The 16,146-nt window shown below is 57.7% G+C and overlaps 1 protein-coding gene across 3 annotated transcripts; it reads right to left on the minus strand.

Annotated features, from left to right (window-relative positions):
• Positions 1 to 285: 285 nt before the first annotated feature.
• Nherf2 (NHERF family PDZ scaffold protein 2) lies at positions 286 to 11,054 on the minus strand. 3 transcript variants are annotated; one of them, XM_026385424.2, is made up of 7 exons: positions 10,631 to 11,052; positions 7,994 to 8,194; positions 2,750 to 2,929; positions 2,347 to 2,500; positions 2,229 to 2,272; positions 1,622 to 1,684; positions 286 to 1,402 (listed from the first exon to the last, which is right to left on the minus strand). In XM_026385424.2, the coding sequence occupies exons 1-7, from the start codon at positions 10,841 to 10,843 to the stop codon at positions 1,244 to 1,246; spliced, it is 1,014 nt and encodes a 337-aa protein (XP_026241209.2). In that variant the 5' UTR covers positions 10,844 to 11,052; the 3' UTR covers positions 286 to 1,243. The 3 variants fall into 3 exon arrangements, with proteins under 3 accessions (XP_026241209.2, XP_026241210.1, XP_026241211.2); XM_026385425.2 differs by lacking the exon at positions 1,622 to 1,684 and having other exon boundaries at positions 10,631 to 11,054; XM_026385426.2 differs by lacking the exons at positions 7,994 to 8,194; positions 10,631 to 11,052 and adding an exon at positions 5,232 to 5,398.
• Positions 11,055 to 16,146: the final 5,092 nt, after the last annotated feature.

The raw sequence follows: 16,146 nt of genomic DNA on the forward strand, positions 1-16,146 counted from the left end.
CTGTGTGTACCTGCTGGAGGTGGAGGGACCTGTGCAAGGCAAAGGGGAATACGTGGAATATCACAAGCCCAGATGTCCTAATAGGAGGTGAAGGGAATCTGGTCCTTGCCAGGTGTGTGTGGGGGGCATGGGCCCAGAATGTGCCACAGGAACTGAGACAGGTCCTAGAGGTATGGAGGCCCCAAATGGGAGCAGGAACTCAGAGCAGCAGCCTTGGTCTCTTAGTCCCCTAGAATGGACCTCACTCCTCCACCCCACAACCGAAGACTGAGGAAAGACATGGGATCGAGGCAAGTCCTGTTTATTCTGAGGGCGCACGTGCGCTATGGCTTACAAGGCAAAGAGCGGGGCTGGTCAGTTGGTTCAGGGGTCCAGGGCACCAAGGAAAGGGCAGAGTGGACAGGATGTCCCTGGGAGTGGGCACCAGGTTGGGGCCCAGCCCAGAAGCCCAGGGTCCTTCCTAGGAGCAGCTCTTGCGTGCTCATAATTCCCCAGGCCTGGGAATTGTGGTACAGGAAGAGGGACCTGTCCAGAGGCCACCCTGCCACCCTCCTAGGGGCATGGGGCCTCTATCCTCGGGCCCCTTAGCCCAGGCCCTGCACTCCACACTCCTGGTGGGATGGGACAATGCAGGGATGGCTTGGTGGGGGGGTGCTGGCCTATTGACTTCCCCCACTCAAGGGAGGGTAGGGTTGAGGCAGAACAGGCAGCGTCTATAGGCACATCCTGCTCCCCAGTCTTTCCCCAAAACCAGCATAAGCACAGCCTGGAAGCCCCTGACTCTCTGTCCCCTAGAAGTCCCTGGGCTCCCACGCAGGATGGTGCTGCTGAGGGGGTGGGGAGGAAATGTTTTGCAGAGAAAGGTTTGTTTTATTGCAATTATTTAGAGAGTGAGTCCCAAGGGGGGCGGGGGAAGGGGACTCTGGAATTAAGTGGAAACATGTGTGGAGCTGGAAATCTTTTTGGAAAAAAAGCAAAAACATGAATTCCTTCCAGTCAGCAGGCCTCGGGGCAGGACAGCAAAGGCCCTCAGCCACGAACACTCTGCCCTCTCTCTCTCACTGTCTCTCTTTCCCCCATATTGCTGCAGCAGGGCCCAGCACCTGGTGGGGAGTGGGCAGGAAGGGACTCACTGGGGCACAGGTTGGTTTCTGGAGGTGGTGAGACCACCCTCCAGTCCACTGAGGCCTGGGGAGCTCTGGATGGAGCCTGAGGCCCAGGGGCCAAATAGGCAGGAGGGGGCTCAGAAGTTGCTGAAGATCTCACGTTTCCGGTTCCAGTCCATTTGCGGTGCCCGCTTGTTGACACGTGTGGCTCGAGCCTTCTCCTTGGCCTCAGCTGCTGTAGGGCTCAGGTGGAGGCCACTCTCTTGGAAGGGGTCCCGCTTCCAGGAACTGCCGTCCTGAGGGTAGGCAGGGTGCCAACAGTAAGCCCTAGACTGGTGCCACAGTTGGGCAGTCTTCCCAGGGAGCTCAAGCCAGAGGCTGCTTAGTAGGGTGGGGCAGCAGGCTCAGCAGGCCTTCCTGAAGGTGGTGGTCCCACTGCCCAAGCCGATATCTCCACAGACACCCACCCACAAGGCCTCTGGCACCCCATTGTGTGAGCGTGGTAACAGAGTTACCTCAGTGTCCTTGTCCGAGCCTGGCAGGTCGCTTCGAGATGAGCATACTGAGCCACCATTGAGCTGGGAAACCAAGGGCAATCATGGCCTCAGGGACCCCACCCAGGGAGCCACACACATGCTTGTGCACACTTTGCACACACACCACAGCTGCATCTGTTCCTCTTTTGGTAGAAACAGCATGTCTCTACCACTGGGCAGGGTGCTGGGCACCCCAGCTATGAACAGGCAGGTAGCCACTATGTGGGAAGGGTAGCTGTGGTGTGGGAATCAGCTCCACAAGTGTCACCGGGGGTGAAGCCAAGACCACCTTCCCAGGAAATGGGAACTGAGGGATGACTCAGTAGCTAGGTAGTGCAGGGAGAGGGAACACAGAGGACAGTGGCCCTGGACCACAGGTACCCACCTGCCAGCACTCTTTATGTGACCAGGGCATGGCGCTGACCCAAGAAGGGATCCTCAGTGCGCATTAAAGCTGGAGTGCCTGAGCCAGACTTGGGTCTCACAACCACACCTATTCTAGGGCAGAGATCTCCAGGGGAGGGGGCCTCCATCAGGCCTGGGGCCCCAGAGATACCGTTGTGGTTGCCTGGACCCACCCTCTCACCTGGGCAGGGCTGGTCCCGTTGGTGACTGGTGATGGCAGTGGACCTGTGGGGATAGCATGTCAGTGGCTTGTCTGTCCCCACACTGACCACACCCTGCACCCCAGGGCAGAGGCCCACCTTCCACATGCTCCTCAGTGGGTGTGACCCGCAGACGCTTGAAGTGTTCATCTGTCTCAGGGTCCACCACCAGTAGCCGGGCCTCATCCTCCCGTGCCTTGATGCGGGCAACAACCTCAGCATGGCGCAGCCCCTCCACATTCTGCCCGTTCACCTGCCACCATGACAGGGTCAGCATGGCCTGAGGGGCCCTGCCAGCCCCACACCCAGCCAAGTGTGCCATCAAATATTCATCAAAGCCACCACCAGCGGAGCCAGCAAGAGGAGTGCCAGCTCAGGTTCCCAGTGTCTCCCCTACTCCTGCAAGGACTTAGGGTCCAGGCAGGGACACACACACACAGGGACATGCAGACATACAAGGACAAGGGCACTCAGATACACACTGAAGCCTCAGGCATGGTACCTCAATGAGCCGGTCCTGGGCATGGAGGCCAGAGTGGGCAGCAGGTGAGCCTGGGTCCACAGAGCGAATGTATTGACCAGGCCGGGACTTGTCACTGTGCAGGTTAAACCCATAGCCCTGGGGTCCCTTTCGCAGGTGGCAGAGCCGAGGGCGCAGCTCTCTGGGGGCCCCATTGATATCCTGCGGGCACACAGCGCACAGGATCAGGCTCTGGCCCCAGCCTCTCAGCCCCCATAAATGCCCACTGGGTCCTGCCCACTGTCAAGTCCTAAACTTAGCATCATGCCCCCATGGCAAGCCCCAGAGCTCAGTGACAACATTCCATGTGCCTCAGTGATTCAGTCTGCCTGTGACTGAACTCTAGCTAAGAGATCTTGGGCGAAATTAAAGCTTCCAAACGTGAAGACTTCTGATGGCAGATCTGCCTTGCCGAGGCCTTGGGAAAATCCATCAGCCTGAGGCAGCCCTGCACACTGACTGGGGTTGGAGGAAGAGGCCTGTGGGATGGGAGGTCTGTGCCCACAGTCCTCGCCTGGCTCCCTCCCTGCCCCCAAGCCTGGAAAGCTGCTTTTTCTTCCCTGACCTCTGAGAGGCTGGTTGCGGTGGCTGTGGCTGTGATGCTGTTTGTTTTCACATTCCAGCACAAACTAGAGCTGCCCCCAACTGCCCCCGCCCGCAACAAGAGCCCAGGAAGAAGGGGCTGGGGCAGGAGATGAGGTCCAGGGCCTGCCTCCCTGCCAGTGATACAGAAGCACTCAGAATACACACAGGGAACCCCCGCCACCACCACAGGGCCCTGCCTCACTTTACCTCTGGCATCCTGCAGTAGGGCTCAGGCCAGGGCCTATGCAGGCAGGGGCCAATCCAATGACCCCCCACCCAGACCCAGCCAGGGGCCAGGGCAGTGACTGTAGCACTGAATGGCCAGCGGCTGCCGGTGCTCAGTTACACATGGCAGGTGGCCGGGGTGAGTGGGCGGGTAGCAGCTCGGGTTTCTGAGGACTTGTTCAGGTGAGAGTGTGGTGGCCAGAGGGTGCTCACCAGGGTGTTTCCCCCACCTTCCACCTTCCAGCATACTAGGGTCGGTGGAACAGACTAGGGCTGGTTGCAAAGTGAAGGGAGTGCCCCTCAGATTACAAGGAAGGTCTCTAAGGCTTAGGTACTTGTTCCACTGAAGCCCAGACCACCCCTGACCACTCCAGTTGCCCAGCCTTAGAGCTCATACTGAACCCCAAGTCTGACTGGGAATGTCTGGGCAGCTTCCCACTGTGGGAGTGTCTGTCTCTGAGTAAGATGCTGTCTTTCCTCTTCTGAACACCCTCCTCCTGCCCAGCCTACACCCACTCAGGATCCCTTCCCTGGCCCCAAAGTCTGGCCAGACCCCTTGTCTGGATCTCCTGCCCACCCTCTGAATCCTCACTGTATGGCCACCACCTGCTCCTCAATCACCTCTTAATCTCCAGGACCCCACCACCTAGACTCATCCTCTCTCCCAGACACATCCAGAGGTACAGGTATGGAGCTCTGGGTCAGTACCTTGACACTTCCCCACAGAAGTGCCCCTCAGGGACTCTGTCAGAGCACAATCTGGAGCAGCCAGTAGGCCAGGGTGCAAAGGAGGGCAGAGCAGGCAGAGCATGGAAGTGTGACATGGCTGTGTGTGGAATGGGAACTCAGGATGCAGGTCCATCACACCCAATCTCACACTCATAAATCCGCTTCATGGACACACAGCCTCCCACACAGACAAATGCAGAGCCCATGGTGTTGGCCCCTGCAGCCTCTTCCCACGGCCTCTGCAGTGGCCTGTAGGGCGGGGTCTCTCAAGGCCCCCAAACAGGAAGCAGGATTTGGCCGGGTATCTGGGGCCATGAGGCCACATCCATGTTCTCAGGGCCATTCTGGCCATCCCCCTGCCTCACTCCAGAACATCAGCCTCACTGTTCAGGCCAAGAGGTTCCTTCTAACATTAACCTAAATTCCTTTCATTAGAAGCATGTTCAAGAGGCATCAGTCTTGGCACCAGACCCTCAAGTAGAAAGACTGCAATCAGGGGGCCCCAGCTGGCAGCCCGCAGGGTGGAGGGGGGTGGCTACAGAGTAAGCAAGTGTGGGGGGCCAAGAGAAGTGGGAGGGGTGCATTGCTAACATTCCTCCCTGCTCTGGCTCCTGCAGGCTTCCTGCCGCCTCCCTCCCGCCAGGCCCTCTGGCTCCCACGGGCTCCAAGCCTGATGACCACAAAGCTGGGCAAACCAGGAGTTGTCAAACCCTGGTCCCCCCACTAACCCTGTGACCAGACAAAGAGACTGACATGGGGGTACCCTGGGAGCCAGGCTGTGCCCCCCTAGATGATGACTCACCAATCCTGGCAGAGAAAGGCCCCCATTGTTGCATAAGGTTCAGCCTACTTACACAAGGTCCCCAAGTCCCCTTTCCATCACCTGGGGTCTTCACAGCCCAGCCCTGCCCCTACCCCACCTGACCTGCACAAGCTCCCAGGGTGGGCTCTGTGGAGGGGCTCCTGGGGCCCGGGCGGGTGGTGTGGCATTCCCGGAGCGGGCCATGAGAGGCACAACAGGAGTGGCAGGCAGCCGGCATCTGGCCCGGAGTGGCCGGGAGCTCTGCAGCCAGCCCAGGCTGCCACCCCACTTATCTACCTCCTGCTGTGGCCCAGGTTCCCAAGGGATGGGTGGGGACATGGGGGCTGAGTCACTTTGGGGAACGGGGTGGTAACCAAGCCCCCTCCCCTGCCAAGGCTCCAGCCCGGCGCTCCCTCACCCGGCTGTGTTTCCGTCCCAAGAAGGAAAGGAAGGAAGCTGCTGGACAGCCCTGCCCTGCTCCAGGACCCAGGGCTGGGGAGGCAGAGATGCAAGGGAGGGGGACAGAAGGGTGGTCCTGCCCTGCTCCAGGACCCAGGGATGGGGAGGCAGAGATGCAAGGGAGGGGGCAGAAGACAGGCCAGCTCTACCTCACAGGAGCAGAGACAGCAGCAGGACCCAAGGAGCCCAGAAGCTCTTATAGGTACTACATCCTGCACCTTGCAGCCACCTGCAAGACCCAGTTATCCTCACAAGGTCTGCCATCAAAGTCCTCCAAAGAGGGCACTGGGGCATGGCTGGGGATGAGGAGGCAGAGGGCCAGGGTCTGTCACTGCCTCCCTGGCCCTGGCACCACTAGCTGTCCTGTCTGGGGGCTGTCCCTGTCGTCACTGCTAGGATCAGCTGCACTGCAGCTGCAGCCACCCCCGGCCCAGTGTGGCCAGAGCTGAGTCACCACTGACTACGCCTGCACACCCCCAAGGGAGGGACAGACCACATCAGTGTTCTCCCCTGCCCTGGCCCAGGACAGAGGACACTGAGTCCCAGAAAGGGTATGAGCAGCCCTCGCCTCACATAGGGAACCAGTATGGGACCCCATACTGCACCAGAGCAGATGCACATACACCTCCCAGGTCTGTCCCTCTGCCACCAACCCCTGCAGATAAACAATGCCCTCCCAGGCTCCCTGCACCCAACCCAAGTGGGCAGTCTCTAAGCCTGGCTTGCCGAGGTCACATTGAGGCCCCATTCTTCCTTCCAGGGGGTGATCTATCCATGGGCTCCCCTGACCTCCTGGAGTTTCTTCCCCAGGCTGCCCCATCTACAGAAGGACCTGCCTATTGCACCCCCCTTTGTTTCTCTAAAAATAATTCAGAGGAAGCCCCCTCCTAGGGTTTCCTGCAGCCCCTAGAGCCTGAAATAGCGAAAAGGGGGAAGGCCCCACCCAAGGACAGGGTGCCTCAGCCACCCCACCTTCAGATAAGGCCAGAGGGTGGATTTTTCCACAGGAAGGTGAACTCAGCCATTTGTGTCTAAATCAATGGACAAATGCCTGGGGGGGGGGGGGAAGCTTCCTCTGGAGGGAGGAGGGAGAAGGTCCCTGGGAAAGAGGGAGGCTCCAGTCCTCAGCTGCAAAAAACGCAGGCCTAGGACCATGCTGCCCCTGTAGTGCCAGCCAGTCATCGGCAAGGACTCTCCTGAAAGACTGTTGACCATGGGCAGCCCCAGGACAAGGTCTAGACTTAAGTGCCTCTAGCACTTGCCCTCAAGTCACAGAGAACCAAGAGCATCCCATGGGTCCCCTGCCTGGCCTTTGCCCAGGCTTTCCACTAGGAAGGTTGCCTCCCCACTCCAAGCCAGGCCCCACAGGGTGCAGCTCACGGGCACAGACAGCTCAAGTGGGAGACATTTGGAAAAGGGAAAAGGTAGATGTCAAGGTCCCCTTCACTACCAGAAACTTCATCTCTGATAACTCCCCCAACAGGGCCAGTGGTTCTTAAAGGGGAACACAGGAAACTCCTAACTTAAATCTCCTAAAGGGATTTGTTTTTTAAAAAGAGTGAGGGAATGAAGGACAATAATATTAGGGCTTCTAAAAGGCCTTTCTCCTGGCCTCAAGGTGCTGTCCTGGTGGCTACCTAGCGGGGGAGCAGGCCCTCTCCTGTTCTTTCCCAGGTCTCCTGGCCTGGAAGAGGGTTAGGGATGAGGGTAAGGTGCTACCCAGTAAGGGCACAGGGAACAGCATGGGGGCTCCTAGGTAACCTCTTTTATGTGGAGGAAGGGAGGAGAGGGTATACTCTAGAAACTCCCTGTGAGGCCCCACCAGAAATCAGCACCAGAGGTGACAACACTGCTCAGAGCTGAGCAGACTGCCCCAGACCCAGTCCCATGCCCACTCCAGCCCCATCCGGGCTGGTCCCCAGGTCAGTGTGTTCTCACTCCTCCAACTATGGCACAGCCAGAAAGGAGGCCAGCCCCTACAGGCCTTGATAGCACACATGGACTTCTCAGCAGGACAAGGGCAAACCCAATACAGGCACAGAGCTGAGCACACAGGGGCCAGCAAATGGTTTCAGGGCCCCTGAGCCACCCGGCCTGGAGGGGAGAGGGCTGATAGCAGAAGCAATAGCCTGAGGGGCTTAGAGGACAGTCACAAGGGGCACAGATGGTGGGCACTGGAGCAGAGGCCTCAAGAGGCAGGAAAAATAAGCTTGTGGAGGTTACCTAATGCAAGGGCTGCGGGCTGGGGCTGAGACTCAGGGGAAGAGTGCTTGCCTAGCATGTGTGAGGGCTGGATTCGATCCTCAACACCACATATAAATAAATTAAATAAAGGGGTTTCTTGTTTGTTTTTGTTTTGTTTTGTTTTGTTTTTAAAAAGCAAGGGCTGGAAGCTGGTGTGGCCCTGGGAGCAGAGCCCACCTTACCTTTTGGCCAGCATCAGAGCTGAGGCTGCCTGCTCGTGTCCAGTCGGGCTTCAGCTCCCAGGGGTCACAGGCAGGTGGAAGGCCTTGCTGGGCCATCTCCTCAGTGCAGGTCAGCTGCCTCCGGCGGAGCTCTTCATCCGTCTCCTTGTCCACCACCAGCAGCCGTGTCTGCCCTTCCACAGCCTTGATCCTCTGTACCACCTGTACGGTGGGTGGGAATGGGTCAGCGGACAGCACCCTGGGCAGCACATGGACAGTGGCACCACAGGCTGGCCCTGGCTCATAGGTCGTTATGCCAGGGGTGGGTGGCTGGACCAAGAGGCCAGTGGGCTCCACCCCCCACCCCCAGGTTCCAGCAGCCTCCTCCCTCTATTCCCAGGGCTCCTGACATGAGGCCCCAGGCTGAAAGAGCTTGGTGTCCACTCAGGGCCTTGCCCTCAGCCCAGGGTCATCTCCAGGAGGAACTGTGCAGGGTGCAGCTAGAGGGGAGAATTAGCAACAAAGACTGCAGCTGAGTTTCAGATTTTCATCTGTGCATATGCATGCGTACGTCTGTTTCAAAGTCTGTCTCTCTATCTGGGTTTGGGGGAGGGAGGTGTCTCCCTTGGTCCCACTGTGGATGTGCCTAGGCCTGTTTCTGTCTCTTTGTGAATTGTGGAATGAAGCCCTGCCTCTAGGGCTCCCTTCCCCTCCAGACCATGACCATGGACCCATTCCTGCGGGTCCTGTGGAGAAGTGCAGACTTGGGTTTCTGGCTCAGGCACCCACACACATCCTGGTAAGCCGAACTCAGCCCCAGCAGATGAGAGGGACAGGGGAAGGTGCACCTGTGGGACAGGTGTTGTTTTATAGCTGTGCGTGTAGGTGGGTTCCTGTGAATTATGCTGAACACACAGGTAGCCATGGAGCATGCAGGGTGTCAGTGTGCACCCTTGGGGAAAAGGGGAACACCCACTGACACAGAAGGAGGGAGGAAAACAACCCTACCCCGCCTTCACCATCTGGGGGCAAACAGATGATGCCCCCCACTGCTCACTGAGCAAATGTTGACAGATAGGAAGGTGTGATCCAGGCCTATCTTCACCAGGCCCCCGAATGTCCTTTCTCTCTCCCCATGATCCAGAGAGAGGCAGGAGCAATCTTCTGCTTCCTAACATTCAACCTGGATGAGTCACCCACATCCCTGAACATCAGACTCCTCATATGTAAAACAAGGGTTGCAAGCCAGGTGTGGTGGCACGTGCCTGTAATCCTAGCAATTTGGAAGGCTGAGGCAGGAGGATCTCAAGGTCAAAGCCAGCCTCAGCAACTTAGGGAGACTCTGTCTCAAAATAAAAAATAATAATAAAGGGGGGCTGGGGATGTGGCTCAGTGATTAAGCACCCCAGAGTTCAATCCCTGGTACCAAAAAAAAAAAAAAATGCGGGTTGCAGCTATAGCTTCTGTCCTTCTGAGGCAGTAGGGAGGGTTCAACATGGTTCTGTGTGTATGAAGTTTTTAGAGACTAGCATCCCAGACACTTCAGATGAGCAGGTACTTGGGGCCACGGTGTCAGTGAGTGCTAAACAGAAGCAGGGTGCCAGCTCTGCCAGCCCCTCCTCTGCTGTCTGGACCAAACTCCTAGTCCCCACATCCACCCTTCTTTGGCAAACAGCCATATCCACTTCATGCTCTGAGTGGAAGGCAGGATGCCAGGTAGATGGATAGACAGGGCCCCTGGGAAGATAGGAGTTAAGCTCTTGTCCCAGCCTGTTATCTCCAAACCCCAGGACTGGCCACAAACACAGACCTGGTGAGGGACACAGAGGACCCCAAACAAAACGAGTAGAGGGAGGTTGCACTCCAGCCAGGGTCTGAGGTGGGAGATAAAGAGACACTAGGGCCAGAACCTTCAGAGGAGAGCCTGCCTGCCTAGCCTTCCTCCAGCTGCAGGAGGCAGGGGCTGCAGCAGTGACCCCTACTGGAGACAAAACATCCTCCAGGGAGCCAAGGAATGTGCTGTCACCAGGGCCTAGATCTTTGGGCCCAGACACAGCTGGCCAGGATGCACTCTGGCACACTGTCTGTGGACACTGCTGAGGACACACATCCAGACATGCAGACATGTGCGTGCATGTACACACACCTGGCATTCAGGCATGTTCACCCAGCACTGTCACACACAGGTGTACCCCCTCCCTCCCCAGTGTACAAATGACAGACATGTTCCATACATATGCATGACCCTAGAGACCTGCTCGAACGCGCGCGCGTACACAGACACACACACACACACACACACACACACACGCACACTCTCACAGGAAAGTACTCGAGCCCAGTCACCCCAAGGTGCCTGAGCCCCCAACACATGGCACATGAAGCTAAAACCAGCGGAAGGAGCAAAGGAATGAGAGCGAAGAGCGAGAGCAGCCGCAGTGCGGCCCCTCCCTGCCAGGATGCCCCTCCACCGCGGTGCAGGACTGAGCTTCCCAGCCAGAGGCCCGCCAGGCCACGTCCCCGATCCCTAGATCCCCACCAGAACCCAGGGAACCCCTAGCAGGCAGCGAGGAGCCGAGGGTCGGTGGCTGGCACCCCGGCCAGCATGGCAGGGACGCGCCCCCCAGGAGGGGACGGGGGCGGGGCGCGGGCACCCACCTGGTGGTGCGTCTCGCCCTCCACGTTGACGCCGTTGACCTCGACCAGGCGGTCCCCAGCGCGCAGCGCGGCTGCCTCCGCCGGGGAGCCCGGCTCCACGCGCCGGATGAACTGCCCGCGGCGGCCTTTCTCGCCGTGCAGGTGGAAGCCGTAGCCGTGCTCGCCGCGCACCAGGCGGCACAAGCGGGGCCGCAGCGGCTCCGGCGCGGCCATGGCGCCCGCTGCCCCCCGGCCCTCCCCGGCTGGCCACAGCGCTCACCGCCAGCCGCCCGCAGCCGGCAGGCAGGCGGGCGGGGGCGCGGAGGCGCGGGCGGGGGCGCTGGGGACCCGAGGCAGCCTCAGTGGCTCCCGCTTTGCTCTGGTCGCCTCGAGCTCCAGCTCCGGCTCGGTCTCCGGCTCCGGCTCCAGCTCCAGCCTGGGCCCCGGCCCGGCTCCGGCTGCGGCGCCGCCCCCGCGCCCGCCCCTTCCCCGCCCCCGCCACCCGCTGCCGGCTGCCCCCGCCCTGGTCCAAGCCTCGCTGGCTAGGTCCCTGCCTCTGTGTCCTGTCCGCCCTGGCCCCAGGCACTCCTGGAATCACTGGGACCCCTCCTTTCTGGTCCCCAGTAGAGCACCCTCCCCAACTCCAGCACCTTCGCCTTCTATTTCAGGGACCTTTATTGGACACCTGTGTGCAGCCGCACTGAGGCAGCCTCCTGCAATGGGGAGCAGCTTAGAGAAAGAGTCACCAGGCTAGGGGATCCCAGGAAGGGACCAGAGAGCACGGGCCATCTCCCTCTCTCTCCTCAGGAAGCGCTCTCCCTACCCCACAGGACCTCCAGTGCCTGCTCCCTCTCTGCTCCCTGAGTCTAGAGCCCATCTGGGTCCTTCCTTCTGCCAGGATTGCCTTTGCCCAGCAGAGTCCCAGGATAGTGGCCCCCAGGAAATGTTGAGCTCTCTGCGCTGCTGTAGGTTAAACACTCCCACCCGCCTCACACACGTTCCCTGCCTGAGGGGACATTAGTTTGTTTAGCTGAGACAGAGGGTCTTTGCTGCCTTCCTGCTGACCTGGCATGAACTGCACTGAGGACTTTGACCTCTGATCTCAGAGGCTCTGGTCAGCTGCCCACATTAAGCAAATGCAGGCAGGTCTCCTCTCCCCTGCCCCAGCCCTCCACCTTCCCTGGACAGGAAAGTAATAAGCACGTGGAAGAGTCTCATATGCTTCCTTATGATTCTCAGAGTGCAGTTTACCTGAAAAACCCTAGGGGACCCAGGCCACTTTACAGACCAGAAAACTGAGGTCTGATGAAGGAAGAGACCCACACAAGGGTCCCCAGCTCCACTTGGGCCTGTGACTGTGAGACACACTTCACCAAGGAGCATCTTCTCTGGCAGAAGAAAATAGCTGAGTCCCAGGCTCACTCACAGTCAGACCCTCCTCAGCCCACAGCCCCTCACATACCTGGTTCCCAGAAGTCAGGCTCAGCCAGCCCAGACAATTCCCCATGTGGCCAGGAGAAGCAGGCTTTGCTTAGTCCTTGCCTCTCCTTCTTCTTTCTCCAGGGCCCTTGGCTGGTATCCCCAGCCCCCACCTAAGCATAGGGCCTGCCTCTGAGCAGCTTCTGGGTTGTGGCCCCTTGGGTGCCCACACCCCAGCAACTACCCCTAAAAGCCACTTAGGCTGAGGCTGCAGAGAGGCTCTCTACCCTCACCCTCCTCTGCAATTCCTTGCTGACACTGCCATGGGCTCCAGCCTGGCCAGCCACCTCCATCTATCTGCCTGTGCAGAGGTTGCCAGCCTGGCCTCTGACTGGCTTTCTTGGACCCATATGGTGCTGCTGCCCTTGGAGACCATGAGGATGAGTATGGGCAGTGTGTCCACCATATACCCCCCACACCACACCTGCCAGGATGGTGCCAGGTCTGGTTAGCTATAGCATGGCAGGCCTTAGCTTTGTGGCGACACTAGAGTGAAAGGAAGCAGCAGATGGAAAACCTCCAGGCCGCAGGGTTGGAAAGGTCAGGAGAGGCCCTGGGTCTCTCAGAGACCTTTTTCATCCTCAGTAGGGCTGAATCCATATCAATCTTGGCCTTCGTTGACCTAACTGGCCTTCTGCAGCCCAGGACTCAGCTTAATCCTCTAGCCTGTGACTGAAGAATGAATCACAGGACACTGCAATCAGAGTTCCCAAAGCAATAAGGGAGCTGAGAAGCACCAAGGAAAGTCACAATAACAAGGAAACATCTTAGGCAACAAAGGACATGGGTAACAAAGGAAGCAGGTGCCCCGCAAATCAGGGACAGAATAAAGAAAGGCAGCCAGAGAAGACCTGAGTTGACCATTTCTCAGGGATAACAGGAATGAGTGAGATACACTGAGAGCGGACATCCTGGAACAGTAAAGATAGGGAAGGGTGACCCATGGTGAATCCTCCTAGGCCTCCTCTCCAGGCAAAACTCAAGCCAGCAGGGCACTGTGATGGAGGTGAGAGGCAAGAGAGAGGAGCAGATGGAAAGGCACAGTTAAGGCCTGCAGGTGGGAATGGGAAAGGGTCTGGAGTTTCAGAAGATGGGATAGGGAGGTGGGTGGTGAAGCCTTAGGATTGAGTCATAGGGAGGAACTTTATTTTGCTAATTCTTTTTTTTTTTAATATTTCTTTATTTTTTAGTTATTGGCGGACACAACATTTTTGTATGTGGTGCTGAGGATCGAACCCGGGCCGCACGCATGCCAGGCGAGCGCGCTACCGCTTGAGCCACATCCCCAGCCCCTATTTTGCTAATTCTTCAAGGAGTGGGGTGATCTGTCTCCTATCCGCAAACAGGATGAAGGTCAAGACACAAGCTGAGCACAGTGGTCCACACTTCCCAGCATCTTGGGAGGATGAAGCAGGAGGATATCAAGTTCAATGCCAGCCTGGGCACCTTAACAAGACCCTGTCTCAAAAAATTAAAAATGAGCCAGGTGTGGAGGCACACGCCTGTAATCCAGGAGGCTGAGGCAGGAGGATCATTAGTTCAAAGCCAGGCAGGATATGCTCTGAGGCAAAAAGAAGAGGGTTAAAATAACAGGGTGGCAGCCCCTCCCTAATCCTGGAAGCCAGTGGCTGGGTGGTTCCTTGGCCCTCCCAGGGAATGTTGTGCTTTCTGTACTCAGCAACTCAGTGAGACCCTATCTCTAAATAAAATACAAAATAGAGCTGGGGATGTGGCTCAGTGGTCTAGTGCCCCTGAGTTCAATCCCCAGAACAAAAAAGTAAAAAAGGAAAAAAAATTAAAAGGGGTGGAGGCTGAGGATGTAGTTCAGTGGTAAAGTGTCCCTGGGTTCAATTGAAAATACACACACACAGGGATGGTTAGGGGCCTGGGAGATCCCTGGCTCCACCCTACCTGCTACCCAGGAGGGTCCCCATGGCAGAGAGCAAGCTGGTATGTCCCACCTCTCAGCCCCTCTCTGTCAGTGAGGATTATCTTCTGGGGTGGGGATTATCCCTGCACACCTTCTGGGGCAAGGGAACCTCCTCTGAACATTGAAACCGCTTCCCTCCTGCAAACCCTCCTCCTCCCACATGCTGGAGATGGAGGCTGGACGTGGGCAGGGGTTCCAGGGAATGGCGGTGGGCAGAGACCTGGTGACCCTGTTTGGGTGGCGAGCCATTAGTCTGACGTTGGATAATGGCCCAGAGGTTCCGAAGCGGACGCTGCTCCCTAATGGGCATTAATGGTCCCGCGAACATCACCGGACCTCCTCTCTCAGACTACACCACGCCTCTATTTGGGTCCCGAAAGTGCTGCAGGCGGGACCAGCTCAACGGAAGGAAGGAGAAAAACAGACATCCAGACGCGAGAGGAGGCCAGACTAAGCAAGGACCGAAGAGGGAGGAGGGACTGAAAGGGAGAGCAGGAAACTCCCAGCCACAGAGGCAAGGCCGTCCTCCACCGCCCACTAGGGCCCCGCCCCTCCGGGCTCTACCCCTAGCTTTGGGTGGGAGGCTGTGGTCCGCTACAGCAACCGCGCAGCGCCACCTGGTGGAAATATGTGGGATTGTATCGTCCGGGAGGCTACCCTGGGTCATCTTTCTACAGGGTCGGGATCAGCCCTGGGGCTGGCTACTTCAGGGTCCTAAATGTGCATGCCATGGTGAGTGATAGGCAGAGAAGCCCTGGCCTCTGCCGGCCCCTACACCTTGCACCTGTACCCACCTATCTGACCCAGGGTACCTCTAGACAACTTCACCAACTGTCCCAGAACTGTGACCAAATATTTATGGACCACTCTGCACTAGACATTGGCAAGTATTGGGTAAATATTGCAGAGACCCAGGGAAACTGGAATTTGTGTACCTTAGCCTGAGAGAGGGAAGCCCAGATTGGAGCAGCCCCTGAAGAGTATTTAGCCCCAGCAGGGGCCCTGGAGTCTTCCTTCAGGGCAGGAGCTCTGGGCTATTCTGCAGTCTACCCAGGGTTCCTGCAGGCTGGAGCAGGAAGGAGGGAAGCAGAGGGAGCAATGAACCTGGGTACAGGGCCAACATGAATACTGTCCCATGGGCAGGGGGAGCCTTTGGTGTTCTGTGTGTTTCAGGATGACAAGGTCAGTACACTCATGTTTTGAAAGATCAGGTTTGGTGAGGACTAGAGGCAGGAGTGTGGGAGTGGGCTTGGAGGGAGCAGAGTAGGTCCACCTCATGGGTCCATGATGGCCCCTTCCCCCAGGAGAGAATCTGGGAAAGCACTTCGAGGGGTTCCCCTCCTGTTCAGGGGTCATCAGACCAGATCCCAGGGTCTGATGAATCGACCCATGGATTCTTAGGCGGGGGGCAATGCAGACCTCCTTGCCCACCCCATCCCTGAGGCAAATGTAGAAAATGAACCTGCCAAGTGGGAGATGCCCTAGCTGCTCCTCATTCAGCCATCTGGGTGAAATGGATATAAATAAATATAGTTGGGATAAATAAATAAGAACTGGGGAGTGGAATAAAAAGGAACACCCACATTTGGGGACCAAGTAGGGAGAAGGATATACCCAAGAGGTCAGAAGGAACTGCCAGAGCAAGGTGCCAGACCTGGAGCCACCTATCCTCAATCTTTGCTGGTTGGTCCCAGGGGACACCGTACAACATGGCCAAAAGCAAGCTCCAAGGACAGATGGCATCAGGCATAATGAACCAGGCATTTTGAGGTGGGGGGCAGGGCCTAGACTGAAGCATGTCGAAGAGGAGGCAGGAGGCTGGAAAGGAGTGAGAACTCTGACTGGAAATGCAGAGGATGGTAAATGGCAGTGAGGCCCTTGAGGAGAGTGGGTGGGGGAGCTTAGCTTAGGTGGGGTCTTTCCTCCTTAGGAGGAAATCATGGAGATTCCTATTAACCCTTTGGAAGCCTTTGGCTGAAGGGAGGGAGTGAGTTTTAGGAGATCCAGGCTTAAAATTAAGGTGGGGAGATGGGCAAAATATGGGCATGCTGCCTGGGCTGGAGGCAGACCCCACAGTGCTGGGAGACATTCTCTTTAGCCTGGCCAGAGGGCAGATAGAAGGGCATTT

This window comes from Urocitellus parryii, chromosome 9 (assembly GCF_045843805.1).
Source record: "Urocitellus parryii isolate mUroPar1 chromosome 9, mUroPar1.hap1, whole genome shotgun sequence".
Lineage (NCBI taxonomy): Eukaryota > Metazoa > Chordata > Mammalia > Rodentia > Sciuridae > Urocitellus > Urocitellus parryii.

Excerpts from the sequence above, each read along its gene's own strand:
- Nherf2 (XM_026385424.2), bottom strand. The coding sequence starts at position 10,843 with ATGGCCGCGCCGGAGCCGCTGCGGCCCCGCTTGTGCCGCCTGGTGCGC. Across the intron at positions 2,501-2,749 it reads CCCAGGACCGGCTCATTGAG|GTGAACGGGCAGAATGTGGA; the intron begins GTACCATGCCTG and ends TCATGGTGGCAG. Across the intron at positions 2,273-2,346 it reads CACTGAGGAGCATGTGGAAG|GTCCACTGCCATCACCAGTC; the intron begins GTGGGCCTCTGC and ends CTATCCCCACAG.